Source organism: Moschus berezovskii, chromosome 23 (assembly GCF_049115385.1).
Source record: "Moschus berezovskii isolate FMDL1 chromosome 23, NW_MosBer_1.0, whole genome shotgun sequence".
Classification (NCBI taxonomy): domain Eukaryota; kingdom Metazoa; phylum Chordata; class Mammalia; order Artiodactyla; family Moschidae; genus Moschus; species Moschus berezovskii.
The window spans coordinates 12,167,413-12,190,154 of NC_142482.1; the positions used below are offsets into that span (position 1 = coordinate 12,167,413).

The 22,742-nt window shown below is 39.4% G+C and overlaps 1 protein-coding gene across 3 annotated transcripts in view; it reads right to left on the reverse strand.

Annotated features, from left to right (window-relative positions):
* KHDRBS2 (KH RNA binding domain containing, signal transduction associated 2) overlaps positions 1–22,742 on the reverse strand; it is a 795,143-nt gene that overhangs the window by 158,193 nt on the left and 614,208 nt on the right. The window contains exon 9 of one of the 3 annotated variants that reach the window (XM_088831070.1): positions 1,276–1,292. The exons of the other annotated variants lie outside the window; for them this stretch is intronic. Within the exon in view, the coding sequence (XP_088687196.1) occupies positions 1,276–1,292 (17 nt within the window). The remainder of the gene's footprint in view (positions 1–1,275; positions 1,293–22,742) is intronic. 3 annotated transcript variants of the gene reach the window in all.

Below are 22,742 nucleotides of genomic sequence, written 5' to 3' on the forward strand. Positions count from 1 at the left end.
TCTTCATTACCCAGAAAACCAGGATGGTGTGATCACTCACTTAGAGCCAGACATCCTAGAAGGCAAAGTCAAGGGGCCTTAGGAAGCATCCCTACAAACAAAGCTTGTGGAAGTGATGGAACTCCAGCTGAGTTATTTGAAATCCTAAAAGATGATGCTATGAAAGTGCTGCACTCAATATGGCAGCACATTTGCAAAACTCGGCAGTGGCCACAGGACTGAAAGAGGTCAGTTTTCTTCCAATTCCAAAGAAGGGCAGTGCCAAAGAATGTTCGAATTTCCGCACAATTGCACTCATCTCACACACTAGCAAATTAATGCTCAAAATTCTTCAAGCCAGGCCTCAACAGTACATGAACCATGAACTTCCAGATGTTTAAGCTGGATTTAGAAAAGGCAGAGGGACGAGAGATCAAATTCCCAATATTCGTTGGACCATAGAAAAAACAAGAAAGTTCCAGAAAAATATCTACTTCTGCTTTATTGATTATGCCAAAGCCTTTGACTGTGTAGAACACGATAAACTGAAAAATTCTTCAAGAGATGGGAATACCAGATGACCTTAGCTGCCGCCTGAGAAACCTGTATGCAGGCCAAACAGCAACAGTTAGGACTGAACATTGAACAACAGTCTGGTTCCAAACCAGGAAAGGAGAATGTCAAGGCTGTATATTTTCACTCTGCTTGTTTAACTTACATGTAGAGTACATCTTGTAAAATGCCAGGCTGAGTGAGCACAAGCTGGAATCAAGATTGCCAGAAAGGGAAGAATTAAAGAGCCTCTTGATGAAAGTGAAAGAGGAGAGTGAAAAACTTGTCTTAAAACAACGTTCAAAAAACAAAGATCAGAGAATCCAGTCCCAACAATTCCATTGTTTTCCCCATGGAAACAATGGAAACTGTGACAGAATTTATTTCCTTGGGCCCCCAAATCACTGCAGATGGTGACTGCAGCCATGAAATTAAAAGTCACTTACCCCTTGGAAGAAAAGTTATGACCAAACTCAAAAGTATATTAAAAAGCAAAGACATTAATTTGCTGCAAAGGTCTGTCTAGTTAGAGCTGTTTTTTCCAGTAATAATATGGATGTGAGTTAGACTACAAAAAAAGCTGAGAGCTGAAGAATCGATGCTTTTGAACTGTGGTGTTGCAGAAGACTCTTGAAAGTCCCTTTGACTGGAAGGACATCAAACCAGTCAATCCTAAAAGGAATCAGTCCGGAATATTCATTGGCAGAACTAATGCTGAAACTGAAATTCCAATATTTTGTCTACCTGATGCGAAGAGCTGACTCGTTGGAAAAGACCATGATGCTGGGAAAGATTGAGGGCAGGAGGAGAAGGGGATGACAGAGAATGAAATAGTTGGATGGCTTCACTGACTCAATGGACACGAGTTTGAGCAAGCTCCAAGAGTTGGTTATGGACAAGGCAGCCTGGAGTGCTACAGCATATGGTGTCACAAAGAGTTGGACACAACTGCGAGACTGAACCAAAATAATGAAAGAAATCAAAGACGACACATACAGATGGAGAGGTATTCCATGTTCCTGGGTAGGAAGAATCAAGATTGTAAAAACTGATTATACTACCAAATGCAGTCTACAGATTCAATGTGGGCATTTTTCATAGATCTAGAGCAAAAAAATGAGGAAATCACCCTTCCTAACTTCAGATAATACTACAAAACTACAGTCATCAAAACAGTATGTGCTGGCACAGACTCAAAAATACTAATGAAACAAGATAGGGAAACCAGAGATAAAACTACACATCTATGGATAACTTATTTTTGGCAAAGGAGGCAAGAATATGCAATAGGGCAAAATAGCCTCTTCAATATGAGGTGCTGGGAAAACTGGACAGCCGCATGTAAAGCAATGAAATCAAAACACTTCCTATAGCCATACTCGAATATAAACTCAAAGTGGATTAAAGACCTAAGTTAAGAAGAGAAACTATATAACTCTTAGAGGAAAACATAGGCAGAACACCTGATGACATAAATCAAAGAAAGCTCCTCTGTGACTCACCTCCCTGAGTAATGCAAACAAAAAATATAAATAAGCAAGTGGGACCTAATTCAGCTTAAAAACATTTGCACAGCAAAGGGAACTATAAACAAGGTGAAAATAAAACCCTCAACAAGGGATAAAATAATACAAGTGAAACTGACAAAGGATTAATTTTCAAAATATACAGGCAGTACATACAAGTCAGTATCAGAAAAACATACAACCCTATCAAAACATAGGCACAAGACCTAAACGGACATTTCTCCAAAGAAGACATAAATGGCTAACAAACACATGAAAAGATGCTCAACATCACTCAGCATTAGAGAAATTAAAATCAAAACTACAAAGAGATATCACCGAAAAGCAGTCAAAATGGTCATCATCAAAATGTCTACAAATGCTGGAGTGGGTGTGGAGATAAGAGAACACTCTTGCACTCTTGGTGGGAATTTAAATTGACACAACTACTTTGGAAGATGGTATGGAGAGTCCGTAAAAAATATAGGAATAAACCCACCATATGAGCCAGCAAGCCCACTCAGGCATGTAACCTGTGGAAACCAAAATTTAAAAAGACACATGTACCCCAATGTTCATTGCAGCTCTATTTATAATAACGAGTGTAAGTCTTAGTTGCTCACTCGTGCGCAACTCTTTGTGACCCCATGGACTGCAGCCCACCGGGCTCCTCTGGAGAAATATAGATGTGCATCAGCAAATGAATGGATAAAGAAGCTTTGGTACATGTAAAAAATGGAATATTCAGTTCAATTCAGTTGCTCAGTCATGTCCGACTCTTTGCGACCCCATGGACTGCAGCAAGACAGGCCTCCCTGTCCATCACCAACTCCGGAGTATACTCAAACTCATGTCCATTGAGTCGGTGATTCCATCCACCCATCTCATCCTCTGTTGTCCCCTTCTCCTCCTGCCCTCAATCTTTCCCAGCATCAGGGTCTTTTCCAAAGAGCTCTTCACATCAGGTGGCCAAAGTATTGGAGATTCAGCTTCAACATCACTCCTTCCACTGAAAACTCAGGACTGATCTCCTTTAGGATGGACTGATTGGATCTATAAGACCATAGCCTTGACCAGATGGACCTTTGTTGACAAAGTAATGTCTCCACTTTTGAATATGCTGTCCAGGATGGTCATAACTTTTCTTCCAAGGAGAAACTGTCTTTTAATTTCATGGCTGCAGTCACCATCTGCAGTAATTTTGGAGCCCCCCAAAATAGTCTGCCACTGTTTCCACTGTTTCCCAATCCATTTGCCATGAAGTGATGGGACCAGATGCCATGATCTTAGTTTTCTGAATGCTGAGCTTCAAGTCAACCTTTTCACTCCCCTCTTTCACTTTCATCAAGAGGCTTTTTACTTCCTCTTCACTTTCTGCCATAAGGGTGGTGTCATCTGCATATATGAAGTTATTGATATTTCTCCCGGCAATCTTGATTCCAGCTTGTGCTTCATACAGTCCAGTGTTTCTCATGATGTTCTCTGCATATAAGTTAAATAAGCAGGGTGACAATATATAGCCTTGATATACTCCTTTTCCTATGTGGAACCAGTCTGTTGTTCCATGTCCAGTTCTAACTGTTGCTTCCTGACTTGCATACAGATTTTTCAAGAGTCAGGTCAGGTGGTCTGGTAGTCCCATCTCTTGAAGAATTTTCCAGAGTTTGTTGTGATCCACATAGTCAAATGCTTTGGCATAGTCAATAGATGTTTTTCTGGAACTCTCTTGCTTTTTCAATGATCCAGCAGATGTTGGCAATTTGACCTCTGGTTAGTCTGCCTTTTCTAAATCCAGTTTGAACATCTTGAAGTTCTTGGTTCATGTATTGTTGAAGCCTGAGTTGGAGAATTTTGAGCATTACTTTACTAGCATGTAAGATGAGTGCAATTGTGTGGTAGTTTGAGCATTCTTTGGCATTATTACTCAGCCATAAAAAGGAACACATTTAAGTCAGTTCTAATGAGGAGGACGAACCTAGCACCTATTGTACAGAGTGAAGTTAAGTCAGAAAGAGAAAGACAAATATCCTGTAATAACACATATATATGGGATCTAGAAAGATTGTACTGATGAATTTATTTGCAGGGCAGCAATGGAGAAACAGACATAGAGAACATATTTATAGTAATGGGGTTGGAGAGGAGAGGGTGAGATGTATGGAGACAGTAACATGGAAACTTGCATACCATATATAAAAAAGAGAACCAATGGGAATTTGCTGTAAGTCTCAGGGAACTCAAATGGGGTTCTGTACCAACCTAGAAGAGTGGGATGGGTAGGGAAGTGGAAGGGAGGTTCAAGAGGGAGGGGGCAGATGTACACCTATGGCTGATTCATGTTTGATCTTTGACAGAAAACAAAGTTCTGTTATGCAATTATCCTTCAATTTAAAAATAAATAATAATAATAAAAACTATAAATAGAGGTACCATATGATTCAGTAATCCCACTCTGGGGCATATATCCAGAGCAAAACGTAGTTCAAAATACATGCATCCCAAAGTTTGTTGCAACACTGTTTGCAATAGCCATGTCATTGAAACAACCTAAATGGACATTAACAGATGAATGGATGAAGAAAATGTGATCATACATAGAATGGAATATTACTTAGCCATTAAAAACGGATGAAATAATACCATTTGCAGCAACATGGATGGATCTTGAGATTATCATACTAAGTGAAGCAAATCAAAGACAAAAAAAATATGATATTGCTTATATGAGGAACTTAAAAAACAATATATGTGAACTTATTTTTAAAATAGAAACATACTGATTGACCAAAGGGGAAATGTGGGTGAGATTCATTTGAATCTCAAAAGTTGGTTTGATCCAGTGGTTTTCCACTTTTGTCTTCTAAAGTAGCTAGATTCTAACAGTTCTAATTTTTAAAATGAATATAATTTATATTTATATAATTTATATGTATATATTATATATTTATATATATTATGTATATATATAATTTAATATAATTTTGCTGTCTTTTCTATCTCATGTCATATATTCAGGATGAAAGACTCTGCATACCTGATAAATACCTTTTTTACAAAAGATAGTCTATTTTGTGAATAAGATACAAGAGATCACTATAAATAACCTAGCCAGAAGACTCCTACCGGATAACAATATTAAATCAAAGGTCATATTAGAAGGGATTTGAAAAACAAATTACATTCCCATTCAGTGACTTAAATAAAGCAACTGCATGGTCAATAGGTATCATATCATCACTCTGAGTGCCTCTTATTTGAGAAAGAATATTCCACTGGCAAATTTATTCACTTTATGATTTTAAATATATATATATGTCAAGTAAATGGTAGAATTATGCATAGTTTGATTTATCTTAAATAGTTAAGGGTAGAATTATTTCCAGAGTAAAATCACATTAAGTACCTAGTTTTGGTTCCAGCCTGCTAGAAAGATACAGAAAGTAATGCAATCCATTAATAGTAACTTATAGTATTCAAATGCACTCTAAGATAATACATGCCACTGAGATTTTACGTGATGTTAAGTTATAAACGTGAAATTATATCCAGAATTCAGATTATAGTTCCACTGAAGAAGTTTTTGTTGCTTGCTTATTAACTAGAGGTCAATGTAATTACAATGAAATGGAGCTTCAGCATTATGCTTCTAAAGAAGTACTGACCAAAGGGCAAATGTGATTTCTCTCAGTGACGTGATCTATTTTCTACTAAATGTAACGGTAAAGTGTCACTAAAGGAGCCACTGCCAGAGTCAGATATTTGGAGTATGTGTTCATTAAGGATAAAATAATGAAAAATGAGAAATGTATTCTTTGCAAGATTACATTGGATATAAATTAAAGCCTGAATTTTTATGTTTCAGGTACTATATTTCTAACCAGAGGAAAAATGGGACATGTTGGGATTTGAAATGAAGTAAGAGATGGAACAACAGACTGGTTCCAAATAGGAAAAGGAGTACATCAAGGTTGTATATTGGCACCCTGCTTATTTAACTTATATGCAGAGTACATCATGAGGAACGCTGGGCTGGAAGAAGCAAAAGCTGGAATCAAGATTGCCAGGAGAAATATCAATAACCTCAGATATGCAGATGACACCACCCTTATGGCAGAAAGTGAAGAGGAGCTCAAAGGCCTCTTGATGAAAGTGAAAGAGGAGAGTGAAAAGGTTGGCTTGAAGCTCAACATTCAGAAAACAAAGATCATGGCTTCTGGTCCCATCACTTCGTGGGAAATAGATGGAAAAACAGTGGAAAGAGTGTCAGACTTTGTTTTATTCGGCTCCAAAATCATTGCAGATGCTGATTGCAGCCATGAAATTAAACGACGCTTACTCCTTGGAAGGAAAGTTATGACTAGTATATTAAAAGGCAGAGAGATTACTTTGCCAACAAAGGTCCGCCTATTCAAGGGTATGGTTTTCCCAGTGGTCATGTATAGATGTGAGAAATGGACTGTGAAGAAAGATGATTGCTGAAGAATTGACGGTTTTGAACTGTGGTGTTGGAGAAGAATCTTGAGAGTCCCTTGGACTGCAAGGAGATCCAACCAGTCCATTCTGAAGGAGAACAGGCCTGGGTGTTCATTGGAAGGACTGATGCTAAAGCTGAAACTCCAATACTTTGGCCACCTCATGCGAAGAGTTGACTCACTGGAAAAGACTCTGATGCTGGGAGGGATTGGGGGCGGGAGGAGAAGGGGACGACAGAGAATGAGATGGCTGGATGGCATCATCGACTCGATGGACATGAGTTTGAGTGAATTCCGGGAGTTGGTGATGGACAGGGAGACCTGGCTTGCTGTGATTCATGGGGACTTAAAGAGTCGGACGTGACTGAGAGACTGAACTGAATTGAACTGAAGAGATTTCAGAAATGTGAAAAATATCCAGAATGGCATTTAAGCTGTTTTTGTAATTAAATATATATTTTTTCTCTTTTGATGATATCTATATAGATTGAAGCAGCATTAAAAATTTCTCTATTCTAAATCGAATGAAGGAAAGGAAAGTAGAAAATTGAATAAAATTTAATTAAATTTGGCATAAAATGTGTTTAAAGTAACTTGTTAAATGCAGCATCTATTTCTTCATTTCTGAGATTGAAATAAATACTTTTTGATAGCAATTTCTGGAATATATTTCTTATTTAAATGGCAGCTAGTCGACTCCACTGGGGACAAAAAGGTAAACTGAGAAGCAATTGTCTCACATTAAGCACTAGTCCCTATTTACCGTATTTGCAGAAGTCAAACTGTACTAATACCAAATAATTTTTCTGTAGCCCTTTCATGGAGTTGGTGGCAGTGCAGGTAGAATAAACCAAAAGAACAAATTGTCAGAACAGTAATGTGGCATCTGTTCTTCTGCTTCTCATTAAAGGCAGTGAGAATTGAAAAAAAGCTATTGCTGCATTCAGAATTTTTAGTGAAGTTTGCTATCCAATTAGTTTACTGACCAAGTATATTCTTTGACATTTGGTTAGCTAGAAACTTGGACAACTTTTCATGCAAAAGAATATTACTACACATAAGTCTGAAATACTTAGCTATTCTAATGTCTGAGCCAGTAAATAGAATAACTACCAGCAAAATATCTTAAGAAAACATTGACCTTAAGGCTCTGCTTTCTTCTGAGCTGATGTTACATCAATAAAGAAACCTAAAGCCATTGTTGTATTGATATCTAAAATAATATGGTTTGCAAAAAAATTTTTATTAAGCTTTGCAAACCAATGTCAGCTTACACATCTGTACCCAGAAAATATCATCCTCAGAAACTTTTCTGACAAATGTGACACATTCTCATCAAGACCCTAGTCTGATATCCTCATCTTTTCAAATAATTGCAGCAATTTTTAAACTATAGCTAGGATTTCAGCTGTATAAAACAAGGAGGAAATCCTGAGGTGTTGGTCATTGAATATTTTTAAGTATTATAAAGAAAGTTTTGTGTCGTTAAGAAATTTTATAAAATATCATAAGAGAAAAATCTATAACATGGATTTCAAAAATTCATATTAAGAAGAATCAGTTCAGTTCACTTCAGTCGCTCAGTCGTGGCCAACTATTTGCGACCCCATGAATCACAGCACGCCAGGCCTCGCTGCCGATTACCAGCTTCCGGAGTTCACTCAAAGTCATGTCCATCGAGTTGGTGATGCCATCCAGCCATCTCATTCTCTGTCGTCCCCGTCACCTCCTGCCCCCAATCCCTCCCAGCATCAGAGTCTTTTCCAGTGAGCCAACTTGTCGCATGAGGTGATCAAAGTATTGGAGTTTCAGTTTTAGCATCAGTCCTTCCAAATGACACCCAGGATTGATCTCCTATACAATGGACTGGTTGGATCTCCTTGCAGTCCAAGGGAGTCTCAAGAGTCTTCTCCAGCACCACAGTTCAAAAGCACCAATTCTTTGGCAATCAGCTTTCTTGACAGTCCAACTCTCACATCCATACATGACCACAGGAAAAACCATAGCCTTGACTAGACGGACGTTGCTTGGCAAAGTAATGTCTCTGCTTTTTAATATGCTACCTAGGTTGGTCATAACTTTCCTTCCAAGGAGTCAGCGTCGTTTAATTTTATGGCTGAAATAAGCATCTTAATTGATTTTGGAGCCCCAAAAAATGAAGTCTGACACTGATTCCACTGTTTCCCCATCTATTTCCCATGAAGTGATGGGACCAGATGCCATGATATTTGTTTTCTGAATGTTGAGCTTCAAGCCAACCTTTTCACTCTCCTCTTTCACTTTCATCAAGAGGCTTTTGAGTTCCTCTTCACTTTCTGCCATAAGGGTGGTGTCATCTGCATATCTGAGGTTACTGATATTTCTCCCGGCAATCTTGATTCTAGATTGTGTTTCTTCCAGCCCAACATTTCTCATGATGTACTCTGCATATAAGATAAATAAGCAGGGTGACAATATAAAGCCTTGATGTACTCCTTTTCCTAACTGGAACCAGTCTGTTGTTCCATGTCCAGTTCTGACTGTTGCTTCCTGACCTGCATACAGGTTTCTCAACAGGCAGGTCAGGTGGTCTGGTATTCTCATCTCTTTCAGAATTTTCCACAGTTTATTGTGATCCACACAGTCAAAAGCTTTGGCACAGTCAATGAAGCAGAAATATATGTTTTTCTGGAACTCTCCTGCTTTCTCTATGATCCAGCGAATGCTGGCAATTTGATCTCTGGTGCCTCTGCCTTTTCTAAAACCTGCTTGAACATCTGGGAGTTCACGGTTCACATATTGCTAAAGCCTGGCTTGGAGAATTTTGAGCATGACGTTACTAGAGTGTGAGATGAATGCAATTGTGCGGTAGTTTGAACATTCTTTGGCATTACCTTTTTTTGGGATTGGAATGAAGACTGACCTTTTCCAGTCCTGTGGCCATTGCTGAGTTTTCCAAATTTGCTGGCATATTGAGTGCAGCACTTTCACAGCATCATCTTTCAGGATTTGAAATAGCTCAATTGGAATTCCATCACCTCCACTAGTTTTGTTCGTAGTGATGGTCTCTAAGGCCTACATGACTTCAAGTTCCTAGATGACTGGCTCCAGGTGAGTGATCACGCCACAGTGATTATCTTGGTGGTGAAGATCTTTTTTGTACAGTTCTGTGTATTCTTGCCACCTCTTCTTAATATCTTCTGCTTCTGTTAGGTCTATACCATTTCTGTCCTTTATTGAGCCTATCTTTGCATGAAATGTTCCCTTGATATCTCTGATTTTCTTGAAGAGACCTTTTGTTTTTCCTATTCTGTTGTTTTTCTCTATTTCTTTGCATTGATTGCTGAGGAAGGCTTTCTTATCTCTCCTTGCTATTCTTTGGAACTCTGCATTCAGATGCTTATATCTTTCCTTTTCTCCTTTGCTTTTCGCTTCTCTTCTTTTCATAGCTATTTGTAAGGCCTCCTCAGACAGCCATTGTGCTTTTTTGAATTTTTTTTCCATGGGGATGGTCTTGGTCCCTGTCTCCTGTACAATGTCACGAAATTCCATCCAGAGTTCATCAGGCACTCTATCTATCAGATCTAATTCCCTAAATCTGTTTCTTACTTCCACTGTATAAATGCTCATATACATAACAGTTTAGATAGATTATTAAATAGATACTATTTATGACAAATTTAAGTAGATTGTAAAAATATGGGAAAATATTGACCAAAGAATACAAATCATTTTTTGTATTCTCTTTTATTTATTTATTTTTAAATTTTTAATTGAAGGCTAATTATTTAGGAGTATTGCATTTGTTTTGCCATACATTGATATGAATCTGTCCCAGCTGTACATGTGTTAATTGTGTTAATCTTCTAAAACATGTGGAGTGTTTTAGAATTAGCTACATTAAACTGCCTCTTATACATAAGAATGGGCTTTCTCAGGTGGTTCAGTGTTAAAGAATCTGTCCACCAATGCAGGAGATGCAGGAGACTCGGGTTTGGTTCCTGGGTTAGGATGATCCCTTGGAGGAAGAAATGGCAACCAACTCCAGTATTCCAGCCTGAAAAATCCAATGGACAGAGGAGCCTTGTGGGCTACAGTCCATGAGGTCACAAAGAGTTCGACATGACTGAGTGACTTATCACCTATAAATGAGAATAGAGTCAAACTATAAATTATGATCTAAAGTGCAATGAATGAAGGTTCTCTGTGAGTACAGAGCGAAGGACATCTAGAGCCAGCAAGTTTTATGATACTTGGCTTCAATATCATTTGTTCCATCTACTTTTTTCTACTTGGATGTTTTACTTATTTTCACACTTAACACCTACCAATTTTCTCCTTGTTTTCATATTTCTGTCAGTTCTGATACTGAAATGTCAGAAAACTGTCCCTTTCACTTCTTTGAAAGTTTACATTAAGCACATGACTAAAACTGAAGTGTCCTCATGCATAGCATGGGCTACGTTTCTTACTCTAAGTTCTGATATCACTGAACTAATAGACTTCTAGCTTCTGAATTAAGATATCTCACCTTTCATGTTTTACATAGAAAAAAAATAGTGTTATATCGTTCAAGTATTATTCTAAAGAATCAATAGAATTCTTATCTTCATGTCTTAGAATGTGGAAATAAACTTTTTATTCTACATTATTCTGTATAAAAGAATTTTTCCTTCTACTTTGATACCACCAAATAACAGGCAAATGCCAGAAACCATACAACCATAATGACTAATTTCACCTGTCTTGCTTTAACCAAAATTTTATGCCAAGTTAGCTAAATTTTGTTTAATTTTCTATTTTCGTCATTTATTTATTTTAGATAAGAGAAATATGTGTGTTGCTCCAATCCATATTTTTGCATGCAACACACATGCATATCACTAAAAGTGAAAAAATATAATTTGAATTTAATTTTAAAAACAGGAAAATGTATGAAATAACAATCTGAATATTTTTTCCACATTCCTGTAATCTCTTTCCTTATTCCAACTTTTAAAATGTCTTACATTTAGTTGCACTTACAGTAATTAAACACAGAAATTTAGTCTGAAAAAATTCTGCAAAGAAAACATTTGAAATCTTGGATCTTTTCAATCATCAAGACAAACCAGTCTTTTAGCATTATTTAAAATAACCATATGACTTTTGTGTCCTAACTGTTATTAGGCCATGAACTGTTCACTAATTAAGAAGTTCTGCACTTTGCTTTCCCACCAGTGGATACAGTGCTTGGCACAAGACAGATTTTCAAAACTGAATAATAAATTCTGACTCCAAAGATGATACTTCAGTTCAGTTCAGTTCAGTTCAGTCGCTCAGTCGTGTCCGACTCTCCGCGACCCCATGAATCACAGCACGCCAGGCCTCCCTGTCCATCACCAACTCCCGGAGTACACTCAAACTCATGTCCACAGAGTCGGTGATGCCATCCAGCCATCTCATTCTTGGTCGTCCCCTTCTCCTCCCGCCCCCAACCTTTCCAGCATCAGAGTCTTTTCCACTGAGTCAACTCGTCGCATGAGGTGGCCAAAGTATTGCAGTTTCAGCGTTAGCATCAGTCCCTCCAATGAACTTACCACATACAAAAAACCCATGGGAAAACTAAGATCTGTAAATATTAGGCAACTTACGCAAAGTTAACAGTAGTGGCAGAATTAATAGAAAAGCATCATAATAATGCAAAATAATACTTTATTTCAGTTCAGGTCAGTCGCTCAGTCATGTCCAACTCCTTGCGACCCCATGAATCACAGCACGCCAGGACTCCTTGTTCATTACCAGCTCCCGGAGTTCACTCAAACTCACGTCCATTGAGTCGGTGATGCCATCCAGCTACCTCATTCTCTGTCATCCCTTTCTCCTACTGCCCCCAATACCTCCCAGCATCAGAGTCTTTTCCAGGGAGTCAACTCATCACATGAGGTGGCCAAAGTGTTGGAGTTTCAGCTTAAACATCAATCCTTCCAATGAACACCCAGGATTGATCTCCTTTACAATGGACTGGTTGGATCTCCTTGCAGTCCAAGGGACTCTCAAGAGTCTTCTCCAGCACCACAGTTCAAAAGCACCAATTCTTCGGTGATCAGCTTTGTTCACAGTCCAAATCTCACATCCATACACGACCACGGGAAAAACCATAGCCTTGACTAGACGGACTTTTGTTGGCAAAGTAATCTCTCTGTTTTTAATATGCTGTCTAGGTTGGTCATAACTTTCCTTCCAACGAGTAAACGGCTTTTAATTTCGTGGCTGAAATCAGCATCTGCAGGGATTTTGGAACCTAGAAAAATAAAGTCTGACACTGTTTCCACTGTTTCCCCATCTATTTCCCATGAAGTGATGGGACCAGATGCCATGATCTTTGTTTTCTGAATGTTGAGCTTCAAGCCAACTTTTTCACTCTCCTTTTTCACTTTCATCAAGAGGCTTTTGAGTTCCTCTTCACTTTCTGCCATAAGGGTGGTGTCATCTGCATATCTGAGGTTATTGATATTTCTCCCAGCAATCTTGATTCCAGTTTGTGCTTCTTCCAGCCCAGCGTTCCTCATGATGTACTCTGCATATAAGTTAAATAAGCAGGGTGACAATATACAGACTTGAAGTACTCCTTTTCCTAACTGGAACCAGTCTGTTGTTCCATGTCCAGTTCTGACTGTTGCTTCCTGACCTGCATATAGGTTTCTCAAGAGGCAGGTCAGGTGGTATGGTATTCCCATCACTTTCAGAATGTTCCACAGTTTATTGTGATCCACACAGTCAAAGGCTTTGGCACAATCAATGAAGCAGAAATAGATGTTTTTCTGAAACTCTCTTGTTTCTTCCATGATCCAGCGGATGTTGGCAATTTGATCTCTGATGCCTCTGCCTTTTCTAAAACCTGCTTGAACATCTGGAAGTTCATGGTTCACATATTGCTGAAGCCTGGCTTGGAGAATTTTGAGCATGACTTTACTAGCGTGTGAGATGAGTGCCATTGTGCGGTAGTTTGAGCATTCTTTGGCATTACCTTCCTTTGGGATTGGAATGAAGACTGACCTTTTCCAGTCCTGTGGCCACTGCTGACTTTTCCAAATTTGCTGGCATATTGAGTGCAGCACTTTCACCGCATCATCTTTTAGGATTTGAAATAGCTCAATTGGAATTCCATCACCTCCACTAGCTTTGTTCGTAGGGATGTTTTTAAGGCCCACGTGACTTCACATTCCAAGAGTCAGGCTCTAGGTAGGTGATCACACCATCGTAATTATCTGAGTCGTGAAGATCTTTTTTGTCCAGTTCTTCTGTGTATTCTTGTCACCTTTTCTTAATATCTTCTATTTCTGTTAGGCCAAACCATTTCTGTCCTTTATCGAGCCCATCTTTTCATGAAATGTTCCCTTGATATCTCTAATTTTCTTGAAGAGATCTCTTGTCTTTCCTATTATGTTGTTTTCCTGTATTTCTTTGCATTGATAGCTGAGGAAGACTTTCTTATCTCTCCTTGCTATTCTTTGGATCTCTGCATTTAGATACTGATATCTTTCCCTTTCTCCTTTGCTTTTTGCTTCTCTTCTTTTCACAGCTATTTGTAAGGCCTCCTCAGACAGCCTTTTTGCTTTTTTGCGTTTCTTTTCCATGGGGATGGTCTTGGTGCCTCTCTTCTGTACAATGTCATGAACCTCTGTCCATAGTTGATCAGGAACTCTATCTATCAGATCTAGTCCCTTAAATATATTTCTCATTTCCACTGTATAATCATAATACATTTGATTTAGGTCATATCTGAACAGTCTCGTGGTTTTCCCTACTTTCATCAATTTATGTCTGAATTTGGCAATAAGGAGTTCATGATCTGAACCACAGTCAGCTCCTGGTCTTGTTTTTGCTAACTGTATAGAGCTTCTCCATCTTTGGCTGCAAAGAATATAATCAATTTGATTTCGGTGTTGACCATCTCTTGATGTCCACCTGTAGATTCTTCTCTTGTTTTGTTGAAAGACTTTGTTTGCTATGACCAGTGCATTCTCTTGGCAAAACTTTATTAGCCTTTGCCATGCTTCATTCTGTGCTCCAAGGCCAAATTTGCCTGTTACTCCAGATGTTTCTTGACTTCTTACTTTTGCATTCCAGTCCCCTATAATGAAAAGGACATCTTTTTTGAGTGTTAGTTCTAAAAGGTCTTGTAGATCTTCATAGAACCATTCAACTTCGACTTCTTCAGCATTACTGGTTGGGGCATAGGCTTGGGTTACTGTGATATTGAATGGTGTACCTTGGAAGGGCGGTGGCCGAGAGGAGCTACCCCACATCCAAGGCCAGGGGTGGCGGCCGAAAGGAGCTACCCCATGCCCAGGGCCATGGGCCATGGCCGAGAGGAGTTACCTGACCCCTGAGGCCAGGGGCAGCGGCTGAGAGGAGCTACCACATGCCCGAGATCAGGGCCAGTGGCCAAGAGGAACTACCCCATGTTCAAGTGGCAGCGGCTGCGTGGGCTCAGGAGGGCCGAGAGGATCTACTCCACGTTCAAGGTCAGGAAGGGCAGCAGTGAGGAGATACCCCTTGTCCAAGGTAAGGTAAAGCGGCTGTGCTTTGCTGAAGCAGCCTTGAAGACATACAACATGACCAAGGTAAGAGAAACCCAAATAAGACGGTAGGTATTGCGAGAGGTCATCAGAGGGCAGACACACTGAAATCATAATCACAGAAAACTAGTCTATCTGATCACACGGACCACAGCCTTGTCTAACTCAATGAAACTAAGCCATGCCATGTGGAGCTACCCAAGACAGGCCAGTCATGGTGGAGAAGTCTGACAGAATGTGGTCCACTGGAGAAGAGACTGCAAACCACTTCAGTATACTTGCCTTGAAAACCCCATGAAAAGGCAAAATGGTAGGATACTGAATGAGGAATTTCCCAGGTCGGTAGGTGGCCAATATGCTACAGATCAGTGGAGAAATAACTCCAGAAAGAATGAAGGGATGGAGCCAAAGTAAAAACAATACCCAGTCGTGGATGTGACTGGTGATAGAAGCAAGGTCTGATGCTGTAAAGAGCAATATTGCATAGGAACCTGAAATGTTAGGTCCATGAATTAGGGCAAACTGGAAGTTGTCAAACAGGTGATGGCAAGAGTGAACGTAGACATTCTAGGAATCAGTGAACTAAAATGGACTGGAATGGGTGAATTTAACTCAGATGACCATTATATCTGCTACTGTGGGCAGGAATCCCTTAGAAGAAATAGAGTAGCCATCATGGTCATCAAAAGAGTCCGAAATGCAGTATTTGGATAAAGTCTCAAAAACGACAGAATGATCTCTGTTTGTTTCCACGGCAAACCATTCAATATTACAGTAACCCAAGCCTATGCCCCAACCAGTTACGCTAAAAACTGCCATATGACCCAACAATTTCACTACTGGGCATATAACCTGAGGAAACCATAATTGAAAAGGACACATGTACCTCAATGTTCATCGCAGCACTATTTAAATAGCTAGGACATGGAAGCAACCTAGATGTCCATAGACAGATGAATGGATAAAAAAGACGAATATAGAGCCTATTATACAGAGTGAAGTAAGTCAGAAAGAGAAAAACAAATATTGCACACACATATATATGGAATATAGAAAGATGATACTGATGATCCCATTGCAGAGTAGCAAAGGAGATACAGACATAAAGAATCAACTTTTGGACACAGTGGGGGAAAAAGAAGGTGGGATGATTTAAGAGAGTAGCATTGAAACGTATACATTACCATATTTAAAATAGATAGCCAATGGGAATTTGCTGTATGAGCAGGGAACCCTAATCCAGCCTTCTGTGACAATCTAGATCCCTTGGAGAAAGGAATGGGTACCCATTCCTTTGCCTGGAGAATTACATCGCCTGGTAGGTTACAGTCCGTTTGGTCGCAAGGAGTAGGACATGACTGATTGAATAACACTTTCAGTTTAAACACTTTCAGTTTAAAGAAGGAAAGATGTTCCATGATGAGTAGGCTGAAGTCAGTTAAGTTAATGAGGCAGATACTACTCAGATGAAATGCTCTTTCACTCTATGAAAATATTGTGCTTATAATTATTCTTGCCATTATATTATTACAGCCTATGACCACTAGGAATTTTACTACAATTAAGCAAAATTAGGTAACTTAAACTTCTTGTTGCAAGTGACACTACACAACTAGATAAACCATCAAATGAGGGTAATTAGCAGAATTTATAAACTAAGGAACTACTAAAAACACATGAGTGTGTTAGGTATTGGTTTTTCAATCATTTTGGGATCTGATAGGTCTGAATGAGATGATTTAGAAAAATTTGATTTTGTGTAATTTGTCTTGAATGTCATTATTTGGTAAAATTTAATATGTTTTAAAATTTAAATCATAGTATAATCTTGAAAGTTGGTTTTTATTTGAATTATAGGTCCCCTGCTCATCACCTAACTGCTAGCAGAATTGTTTTTACCTTACTAATGAAAGAAAGTACTGAATTTATTTAAACTTTTATGGAGCACTGGCTGAAAATTTACATGAGCAGAACTTCAAGCTCCATTCAAATGAGGATTTCTATGATTCTTTAAAGCTTGTGGCAAAATGTGTCAAACGGATTCTTCAGGGTAAAACTACTTTGAACTGCTGTTGCTTTCTATAATTATATAACAATCTACCATGATTTAAATTAAAATAAATGAATACACTCCAGTCCATGGGCTAAAATTAATGAAATGTATTAAAAGTGTATGCATAATGCTAGTACAATTCAACCTTACCTAAAATTTGGAATCATAAGTGTTTGTTCAAGAGGCTGCTGTGAGGAGTGAACATCGTAAACATGATGAGGCCCCTAAGTGCCATTGCTTGCTCATAAGTAACAACTTTTTTTTGCTCATTATTGCAACTTTAATTTGCAATTTTACAAAGGATGGAGAAGACTGATGGGCTGCAGTCCATGGGGTCGCTAAGGGTTGGACACGACTGAGTAACTTCACTTTCACTTTTCACTTTCACACATTGGAGAAGGAAATGACAGCCCACTCCGGTGTTCTTGCCTGGAGAATCCCAGGGACTGGGGAGCCTGGTGGGCTTCCGTCTATGGGGTCACACAGAGTCGGACACGACTGAAGTGACTTAGCAGCAGCAGCAGCAGCATGGATTACTACTGAAGAAGGGGATGGTAATCCCCTTCAGTATTCTTGCCTGGAGAAGCCCTTTGACGGAGAAGCCTGGGGGGCTACAGTCCATGGGGTCATACAGAGTCTGACACGACTGAAGCGACCTAGCACATGGATTCTTGCTGATATATTCATATATTTACAGTGGCCTTAAGATTTACCCTGCATTTGTAAGAGTTTGCCTGGTATTATCCCCAGGATCAGTGATCATGGACATGAGAAAAAATATCTGATGCCCAGGGTGTCCAGTTCCATGAACTTGGTATAACGAGAAGACTGGGGTGGATATGACCTCCATAAATAATTCTGTCCATGAAGTGATTGTTGAGGGAATTTTTTCTCTCCTGCTTTTAAAGAAAAAATGTGAAATTAACATATTCAACCATTTAAATCAGTTTTGGAATCTACTTTCACTTTAGGGACCTTCTTCCTCATTGGCCAATTTACATAAATTCTAGGCTTTGTAAGATTTGTCCTGGAATGCAACATAAAACTCCATGTTGATGATAACCAGAACCTTGAAAAATCCTGTTGAATATACTTTTAATATGTTTTAGTAAAGTGCTGTTAGTCCGAACAAATAACAAAAGCAAAAGTTTCATTATATGACGGACTTTACAACCATGACTTTTCAATTAAGTAAAGCTTTCACAAATATCAAAGCTTCCTCAGTGAATCAAAATCTTACCTTTCTCCCTCTTAAATTCAAGATGATACTTCATTCAAAATAAAGTATCTTTCAGACTTTTTATCACTTGCAAAAAATAGTAATAAATGAATTAGAGTTAAATAATCATACATAATGCTTCTGATTTAGAAAACACTTCCATAAAACAGTTGCTGTAGGTTGAATTTTGTTCCCTCAAAAATGTTGAACATATCACTCTGGGATCTTATAAATGTGACATTATTTGGAAACAGGGTCTTTACATATGTAATCAAGGTAAGATGAGGTCATTAGGGTAGGACATAATCCAATATGTTTGTAAGAGAATCCACAGGGAGAATTCCATGTATCCTCAGAAGAAGAGATAGAAATGGTGCAGCTGCAAGTCAAGGACTATCAGCCACATCCAGAAGCTAGAAATGGGCAAGGAAGGATTCTACCCAGAATCTTAGAGGGATCACAGTCCTGCTGGCCCCTTGATTTCAGAATTCTAGTCTCTAGAACAATAAGAGAATAAATTTCTAAATTTATTTATTCTATTTTTTTATTCTACTAGATTTTATTCTATTCTTTCTAAATAGAACATTTTAATATTCCATTAAATAAATAATAACTAATATAAAATTAAATGTTAAATATCTATTATCAATTGAATATCTATTAAATAATAAACAGAATATTTTCTAAATATTGTAAATGAAATATTTATTCTAAATAGAATAAAATTCTATTTCCCTAGGTTTTAGGGAATCTAGTTTGTGATATAATCAAATTTGCCAAAAAGACTAGTTTGTTTTTGAATAAAAATAGATTGAAATGTGGAATGCTGAGAGGCAGAAGAAGATGGCAGAGGAATAAGAGAGGGAAATGGCCAGCCTCCCCACAAAGACATAAAATACTCATCAAGATATGGAACAACTACTAAAAAGCAACAGCAGAAGACACCAGGCCTCTGGAATGTTGGTTGGGGGGTACAGGTTAAACTTTCTGGAAGGAGTTAGGACAGAGGATGGAAATATGAAAGGGGAAGAGACAGAGAACTTCAGGATGGGAGCTTTTGCCCTGAGGGAGGGAGGGAGGAAGTTGTGAAAGAGGAAGAGAGTTCCCATGTATTCGGAAGCTTCCTACAGGTGGGACCAAGGAGGAGAGAGGGATCTCAGAAAGCTGGGCAAAGCAGGGACCTACATGGTAGAATATAGAAAATGTTTCACTTCTCAGCCCATAAGCAGCTCAGAGACCTTTGCCCCAACCAGACATCAGGTTCGGGGAACTTAGAGAAGTGCACAGAGGACAGGCCCAGAGGGCTAAAATAGAGGCGCAAACAAATTTCTGCAGGGCACTCAGATTTCTGCATAACAGAGGGCAGGCACAAGGGGCAGAAACTCCAGGAAATATTCCAGGGGCAAGTACCAGGCACTAAGGATATGCTAAGAGGCCACTTCAATGTGACTGCAAAAATATGGACGGAGGTTCGTGACATTGTACAGGAGACAGGGACCAAGACTATCCCCATGGGAAAGAAATGCAAAAAAGCAAAATGGCTCCCTGAGGAGGCCTTACAAATAGCTGTGAAAAGAAGAGAAGCGAAAAGCAAAGGAGGAAAGGAAAGATATAAGCATCTGAACGCAGAGTTCCAAAGAATAGCAAGGAGAGATAAGAAAGCCTTCCTCAGCAATCAATGCAAAAAATAGAGGAAAACAACAGAATAGGAAAGACAAGAGATCTTGTCAAGAAAATTAGAGATACCAAGGGAATATTTCATGCAAAGATGGGCTCAATAAAGGACAGAGATGGTATGGACTTAACAGAAGCAGAAGATATTAAAAAGGGGTGGCAAGAATACACAGACGAACTGGACAAAAAAGATCTTCACAACCAAGATAATCATGATGGAGTGATCACTCACCTAGAGCCAAACATCTTGGAATGTGAAGTAAAGAGGGCCTTAGAAAGCATCCCTACGAGCAAAGCTAGTGGAGGTGATAGAATTTCAAATCCTGAAAGATGATGCTTTGAAAGTGCTGCACTCAATATGCCAGAACATTTGGAAAACTCAGCAGTGGCCACAGGACTGAAAAAGGTCAGTCTTCATTCCAATCCCAAAGGAAGGCAATGCCAAAGAATGCTCAAACTACTGGACAGTTGCACTAATCTCACACGCTAGTAAAATCATGCTCAAAATTCTCCAAGCCAGGCTTCAGCAATATGTGAACCGTGAACTTCCAGATGTTCAAGCAGGTTTTAGAAAAGGCAGAGGCACCAGAGATCAAATTGCCAACATCCACTGGATCATAGAGAAAGCAAGAGAGTTTCAGAAAACATATACTTCTGCTTCATTGACTATGCCAAAGCCTTTGACTGTGTGGATCACAATTAACTGTGGAACATTCTGAAAGAGATGGGAATACCAGACCACCTGACCTGACTCTTGAGAAAACTGTGTGCAGGTCAGGAGGCAAGAGTTAGAACTGGACATGTAACAACAGACTGGTTCCAAATAGGAAAAGGAGTACGCCAAGGTTGTATATTGTGACCCTGCTTATTTAACTTGTATGCAGAGTACATCATGAGGATCACTGGGCTGGAAGAAGCACAAGCTGAAATCAAGATTGCCAGGAGAAATATCAGTAACCTCAGATATGCAGATGAAACCACCTTTACAGCAGAAAGTGAAGAGGAACTAAAAAGCCTCTTGATGAAAGTGAAAGAGGAGACTGAAAAGGTTGGCTTGAAGCTCAACATTCAGAAAACAAAGATCATGGCATCTTGTCCCATCACTTCATGGGAAATAGATGGGGAAACAGTGGAAACAGTGTCAGACTTTATTTTTTGGGCTCCAAAAACACTGTGGATGCTGATTGCAGCCATGAAATTAAAAGATGCTTACTCCTTCGAAGGAAAGTTATGACCAACCTAGAATGCATATTGAAAAGCAGAGACTGGGGGCGGGAGGAGAAGGGGAGGACAGAGAATGAGATGGCAGGATGTCATCACCGACTCGATGGACATGAGTTTGAGTGAACTCTGGGAGTTGGTGACAGACAGGGTGGCCTGGCTTGCTGTTATTCATGGGGTCGCAAAGAGTCGGACACGACTGAGGGACTGAAATGACTGACTAACACAGCTAAAGCCAGGAGGACTGCCCCAAATCATACTGAACCCATACAGACACCCAAATTTACTACTGGACACTGTGCTGCCCTTCAGAGAGACAAGATCCAGCTCCATCAACCAGAACACAGACACACTCCAACCCCAACCAAGAAAACATCACAGGACACTAATCCAATCCCATTCATGGTGGCACACTGCACAACCAAGATGAATGACAAACTTGAGAATTTTTTCTTTCTTCTCTTAAATCACACTGTTTATTCCGCCTACATTTTTCAACCTTCATATTTGCGTTTTATGGTGCAATGGAGTTATCCTCTTTTTTTCATGCTAGAGCCACTATGGAGAACAGTGTGGAGAGTCCTTAAAAAACTGGAAATAGAACTGCCATCAGTTCTGTTCAGTTCAGTTGAGTCGCTCAGTCGTGTTGGACCCTTTGCGACCCCGTAAATCACAGCACACCAGGCCTCCCTGTCCATCACCAACTCCTGGAGTTCACTCAAACTCATGTCCATCGAGTCGGTGATGCCATCCAGATATCCCATTCTCTGTCATCCCCTTCTCCTCCTGCCCCCAATCTCTCCCAGCATCAGAGTCTTTTCCAGTGAGTCAACTCTTCGCATGAGATGGCCAAAGTATTGCAGCTTCAGGTTTAGCATCAGTCCTTCCAATGAACACCCCGGACTAATCTTCTTCAGAATGGACTGGCTGGATCTCCTTGCAGTCCAAGGGACTCTCAAAAGTCTTCTCCAACACCACAGTTCAAAAGCATCAAATTTTTGGCGATCAGCTTTCTTCACAGTTCAACTCTCACATCCATATGTGACCACTGTCAAAACCATAGCCTTGACTAGACGGACCTCTGCTGGCAAAGTAATGTCTCTGCTTTTTAATATGCTATACAGGTTGATCATAATTTTCCTTCCAAGGAGTAAGCGTCTTTTCATTTCATGGCTGAAATCAGCATCCGCATTGATTTTGGAGACCAAAAAACTTGTCTGATACTGTTTCCACTGTTTCCCCATCTATTTCCCATGACGTGATGGGACCTGATGCCACGATCTTAGTTTTCTGAATGCTGAGCTTCAAGCCAAACTTTTCACTCTCCTCTTTCACTTTCATCAAGAGGCTTTTGAGTTCTTCTTCACTTTCTGCCATAAGGGTGGTGTCATCTGCCTGTCTGAGGTTATTGATATTTCTCCTGGCAATCTTGATTCCAGCTTGTGCTTCTTCCAGCCCAGTGTTCCTCATGATGTACACTACATAGAAGTTAAATAAGCAGGGTCACAATATACAACCTTGACA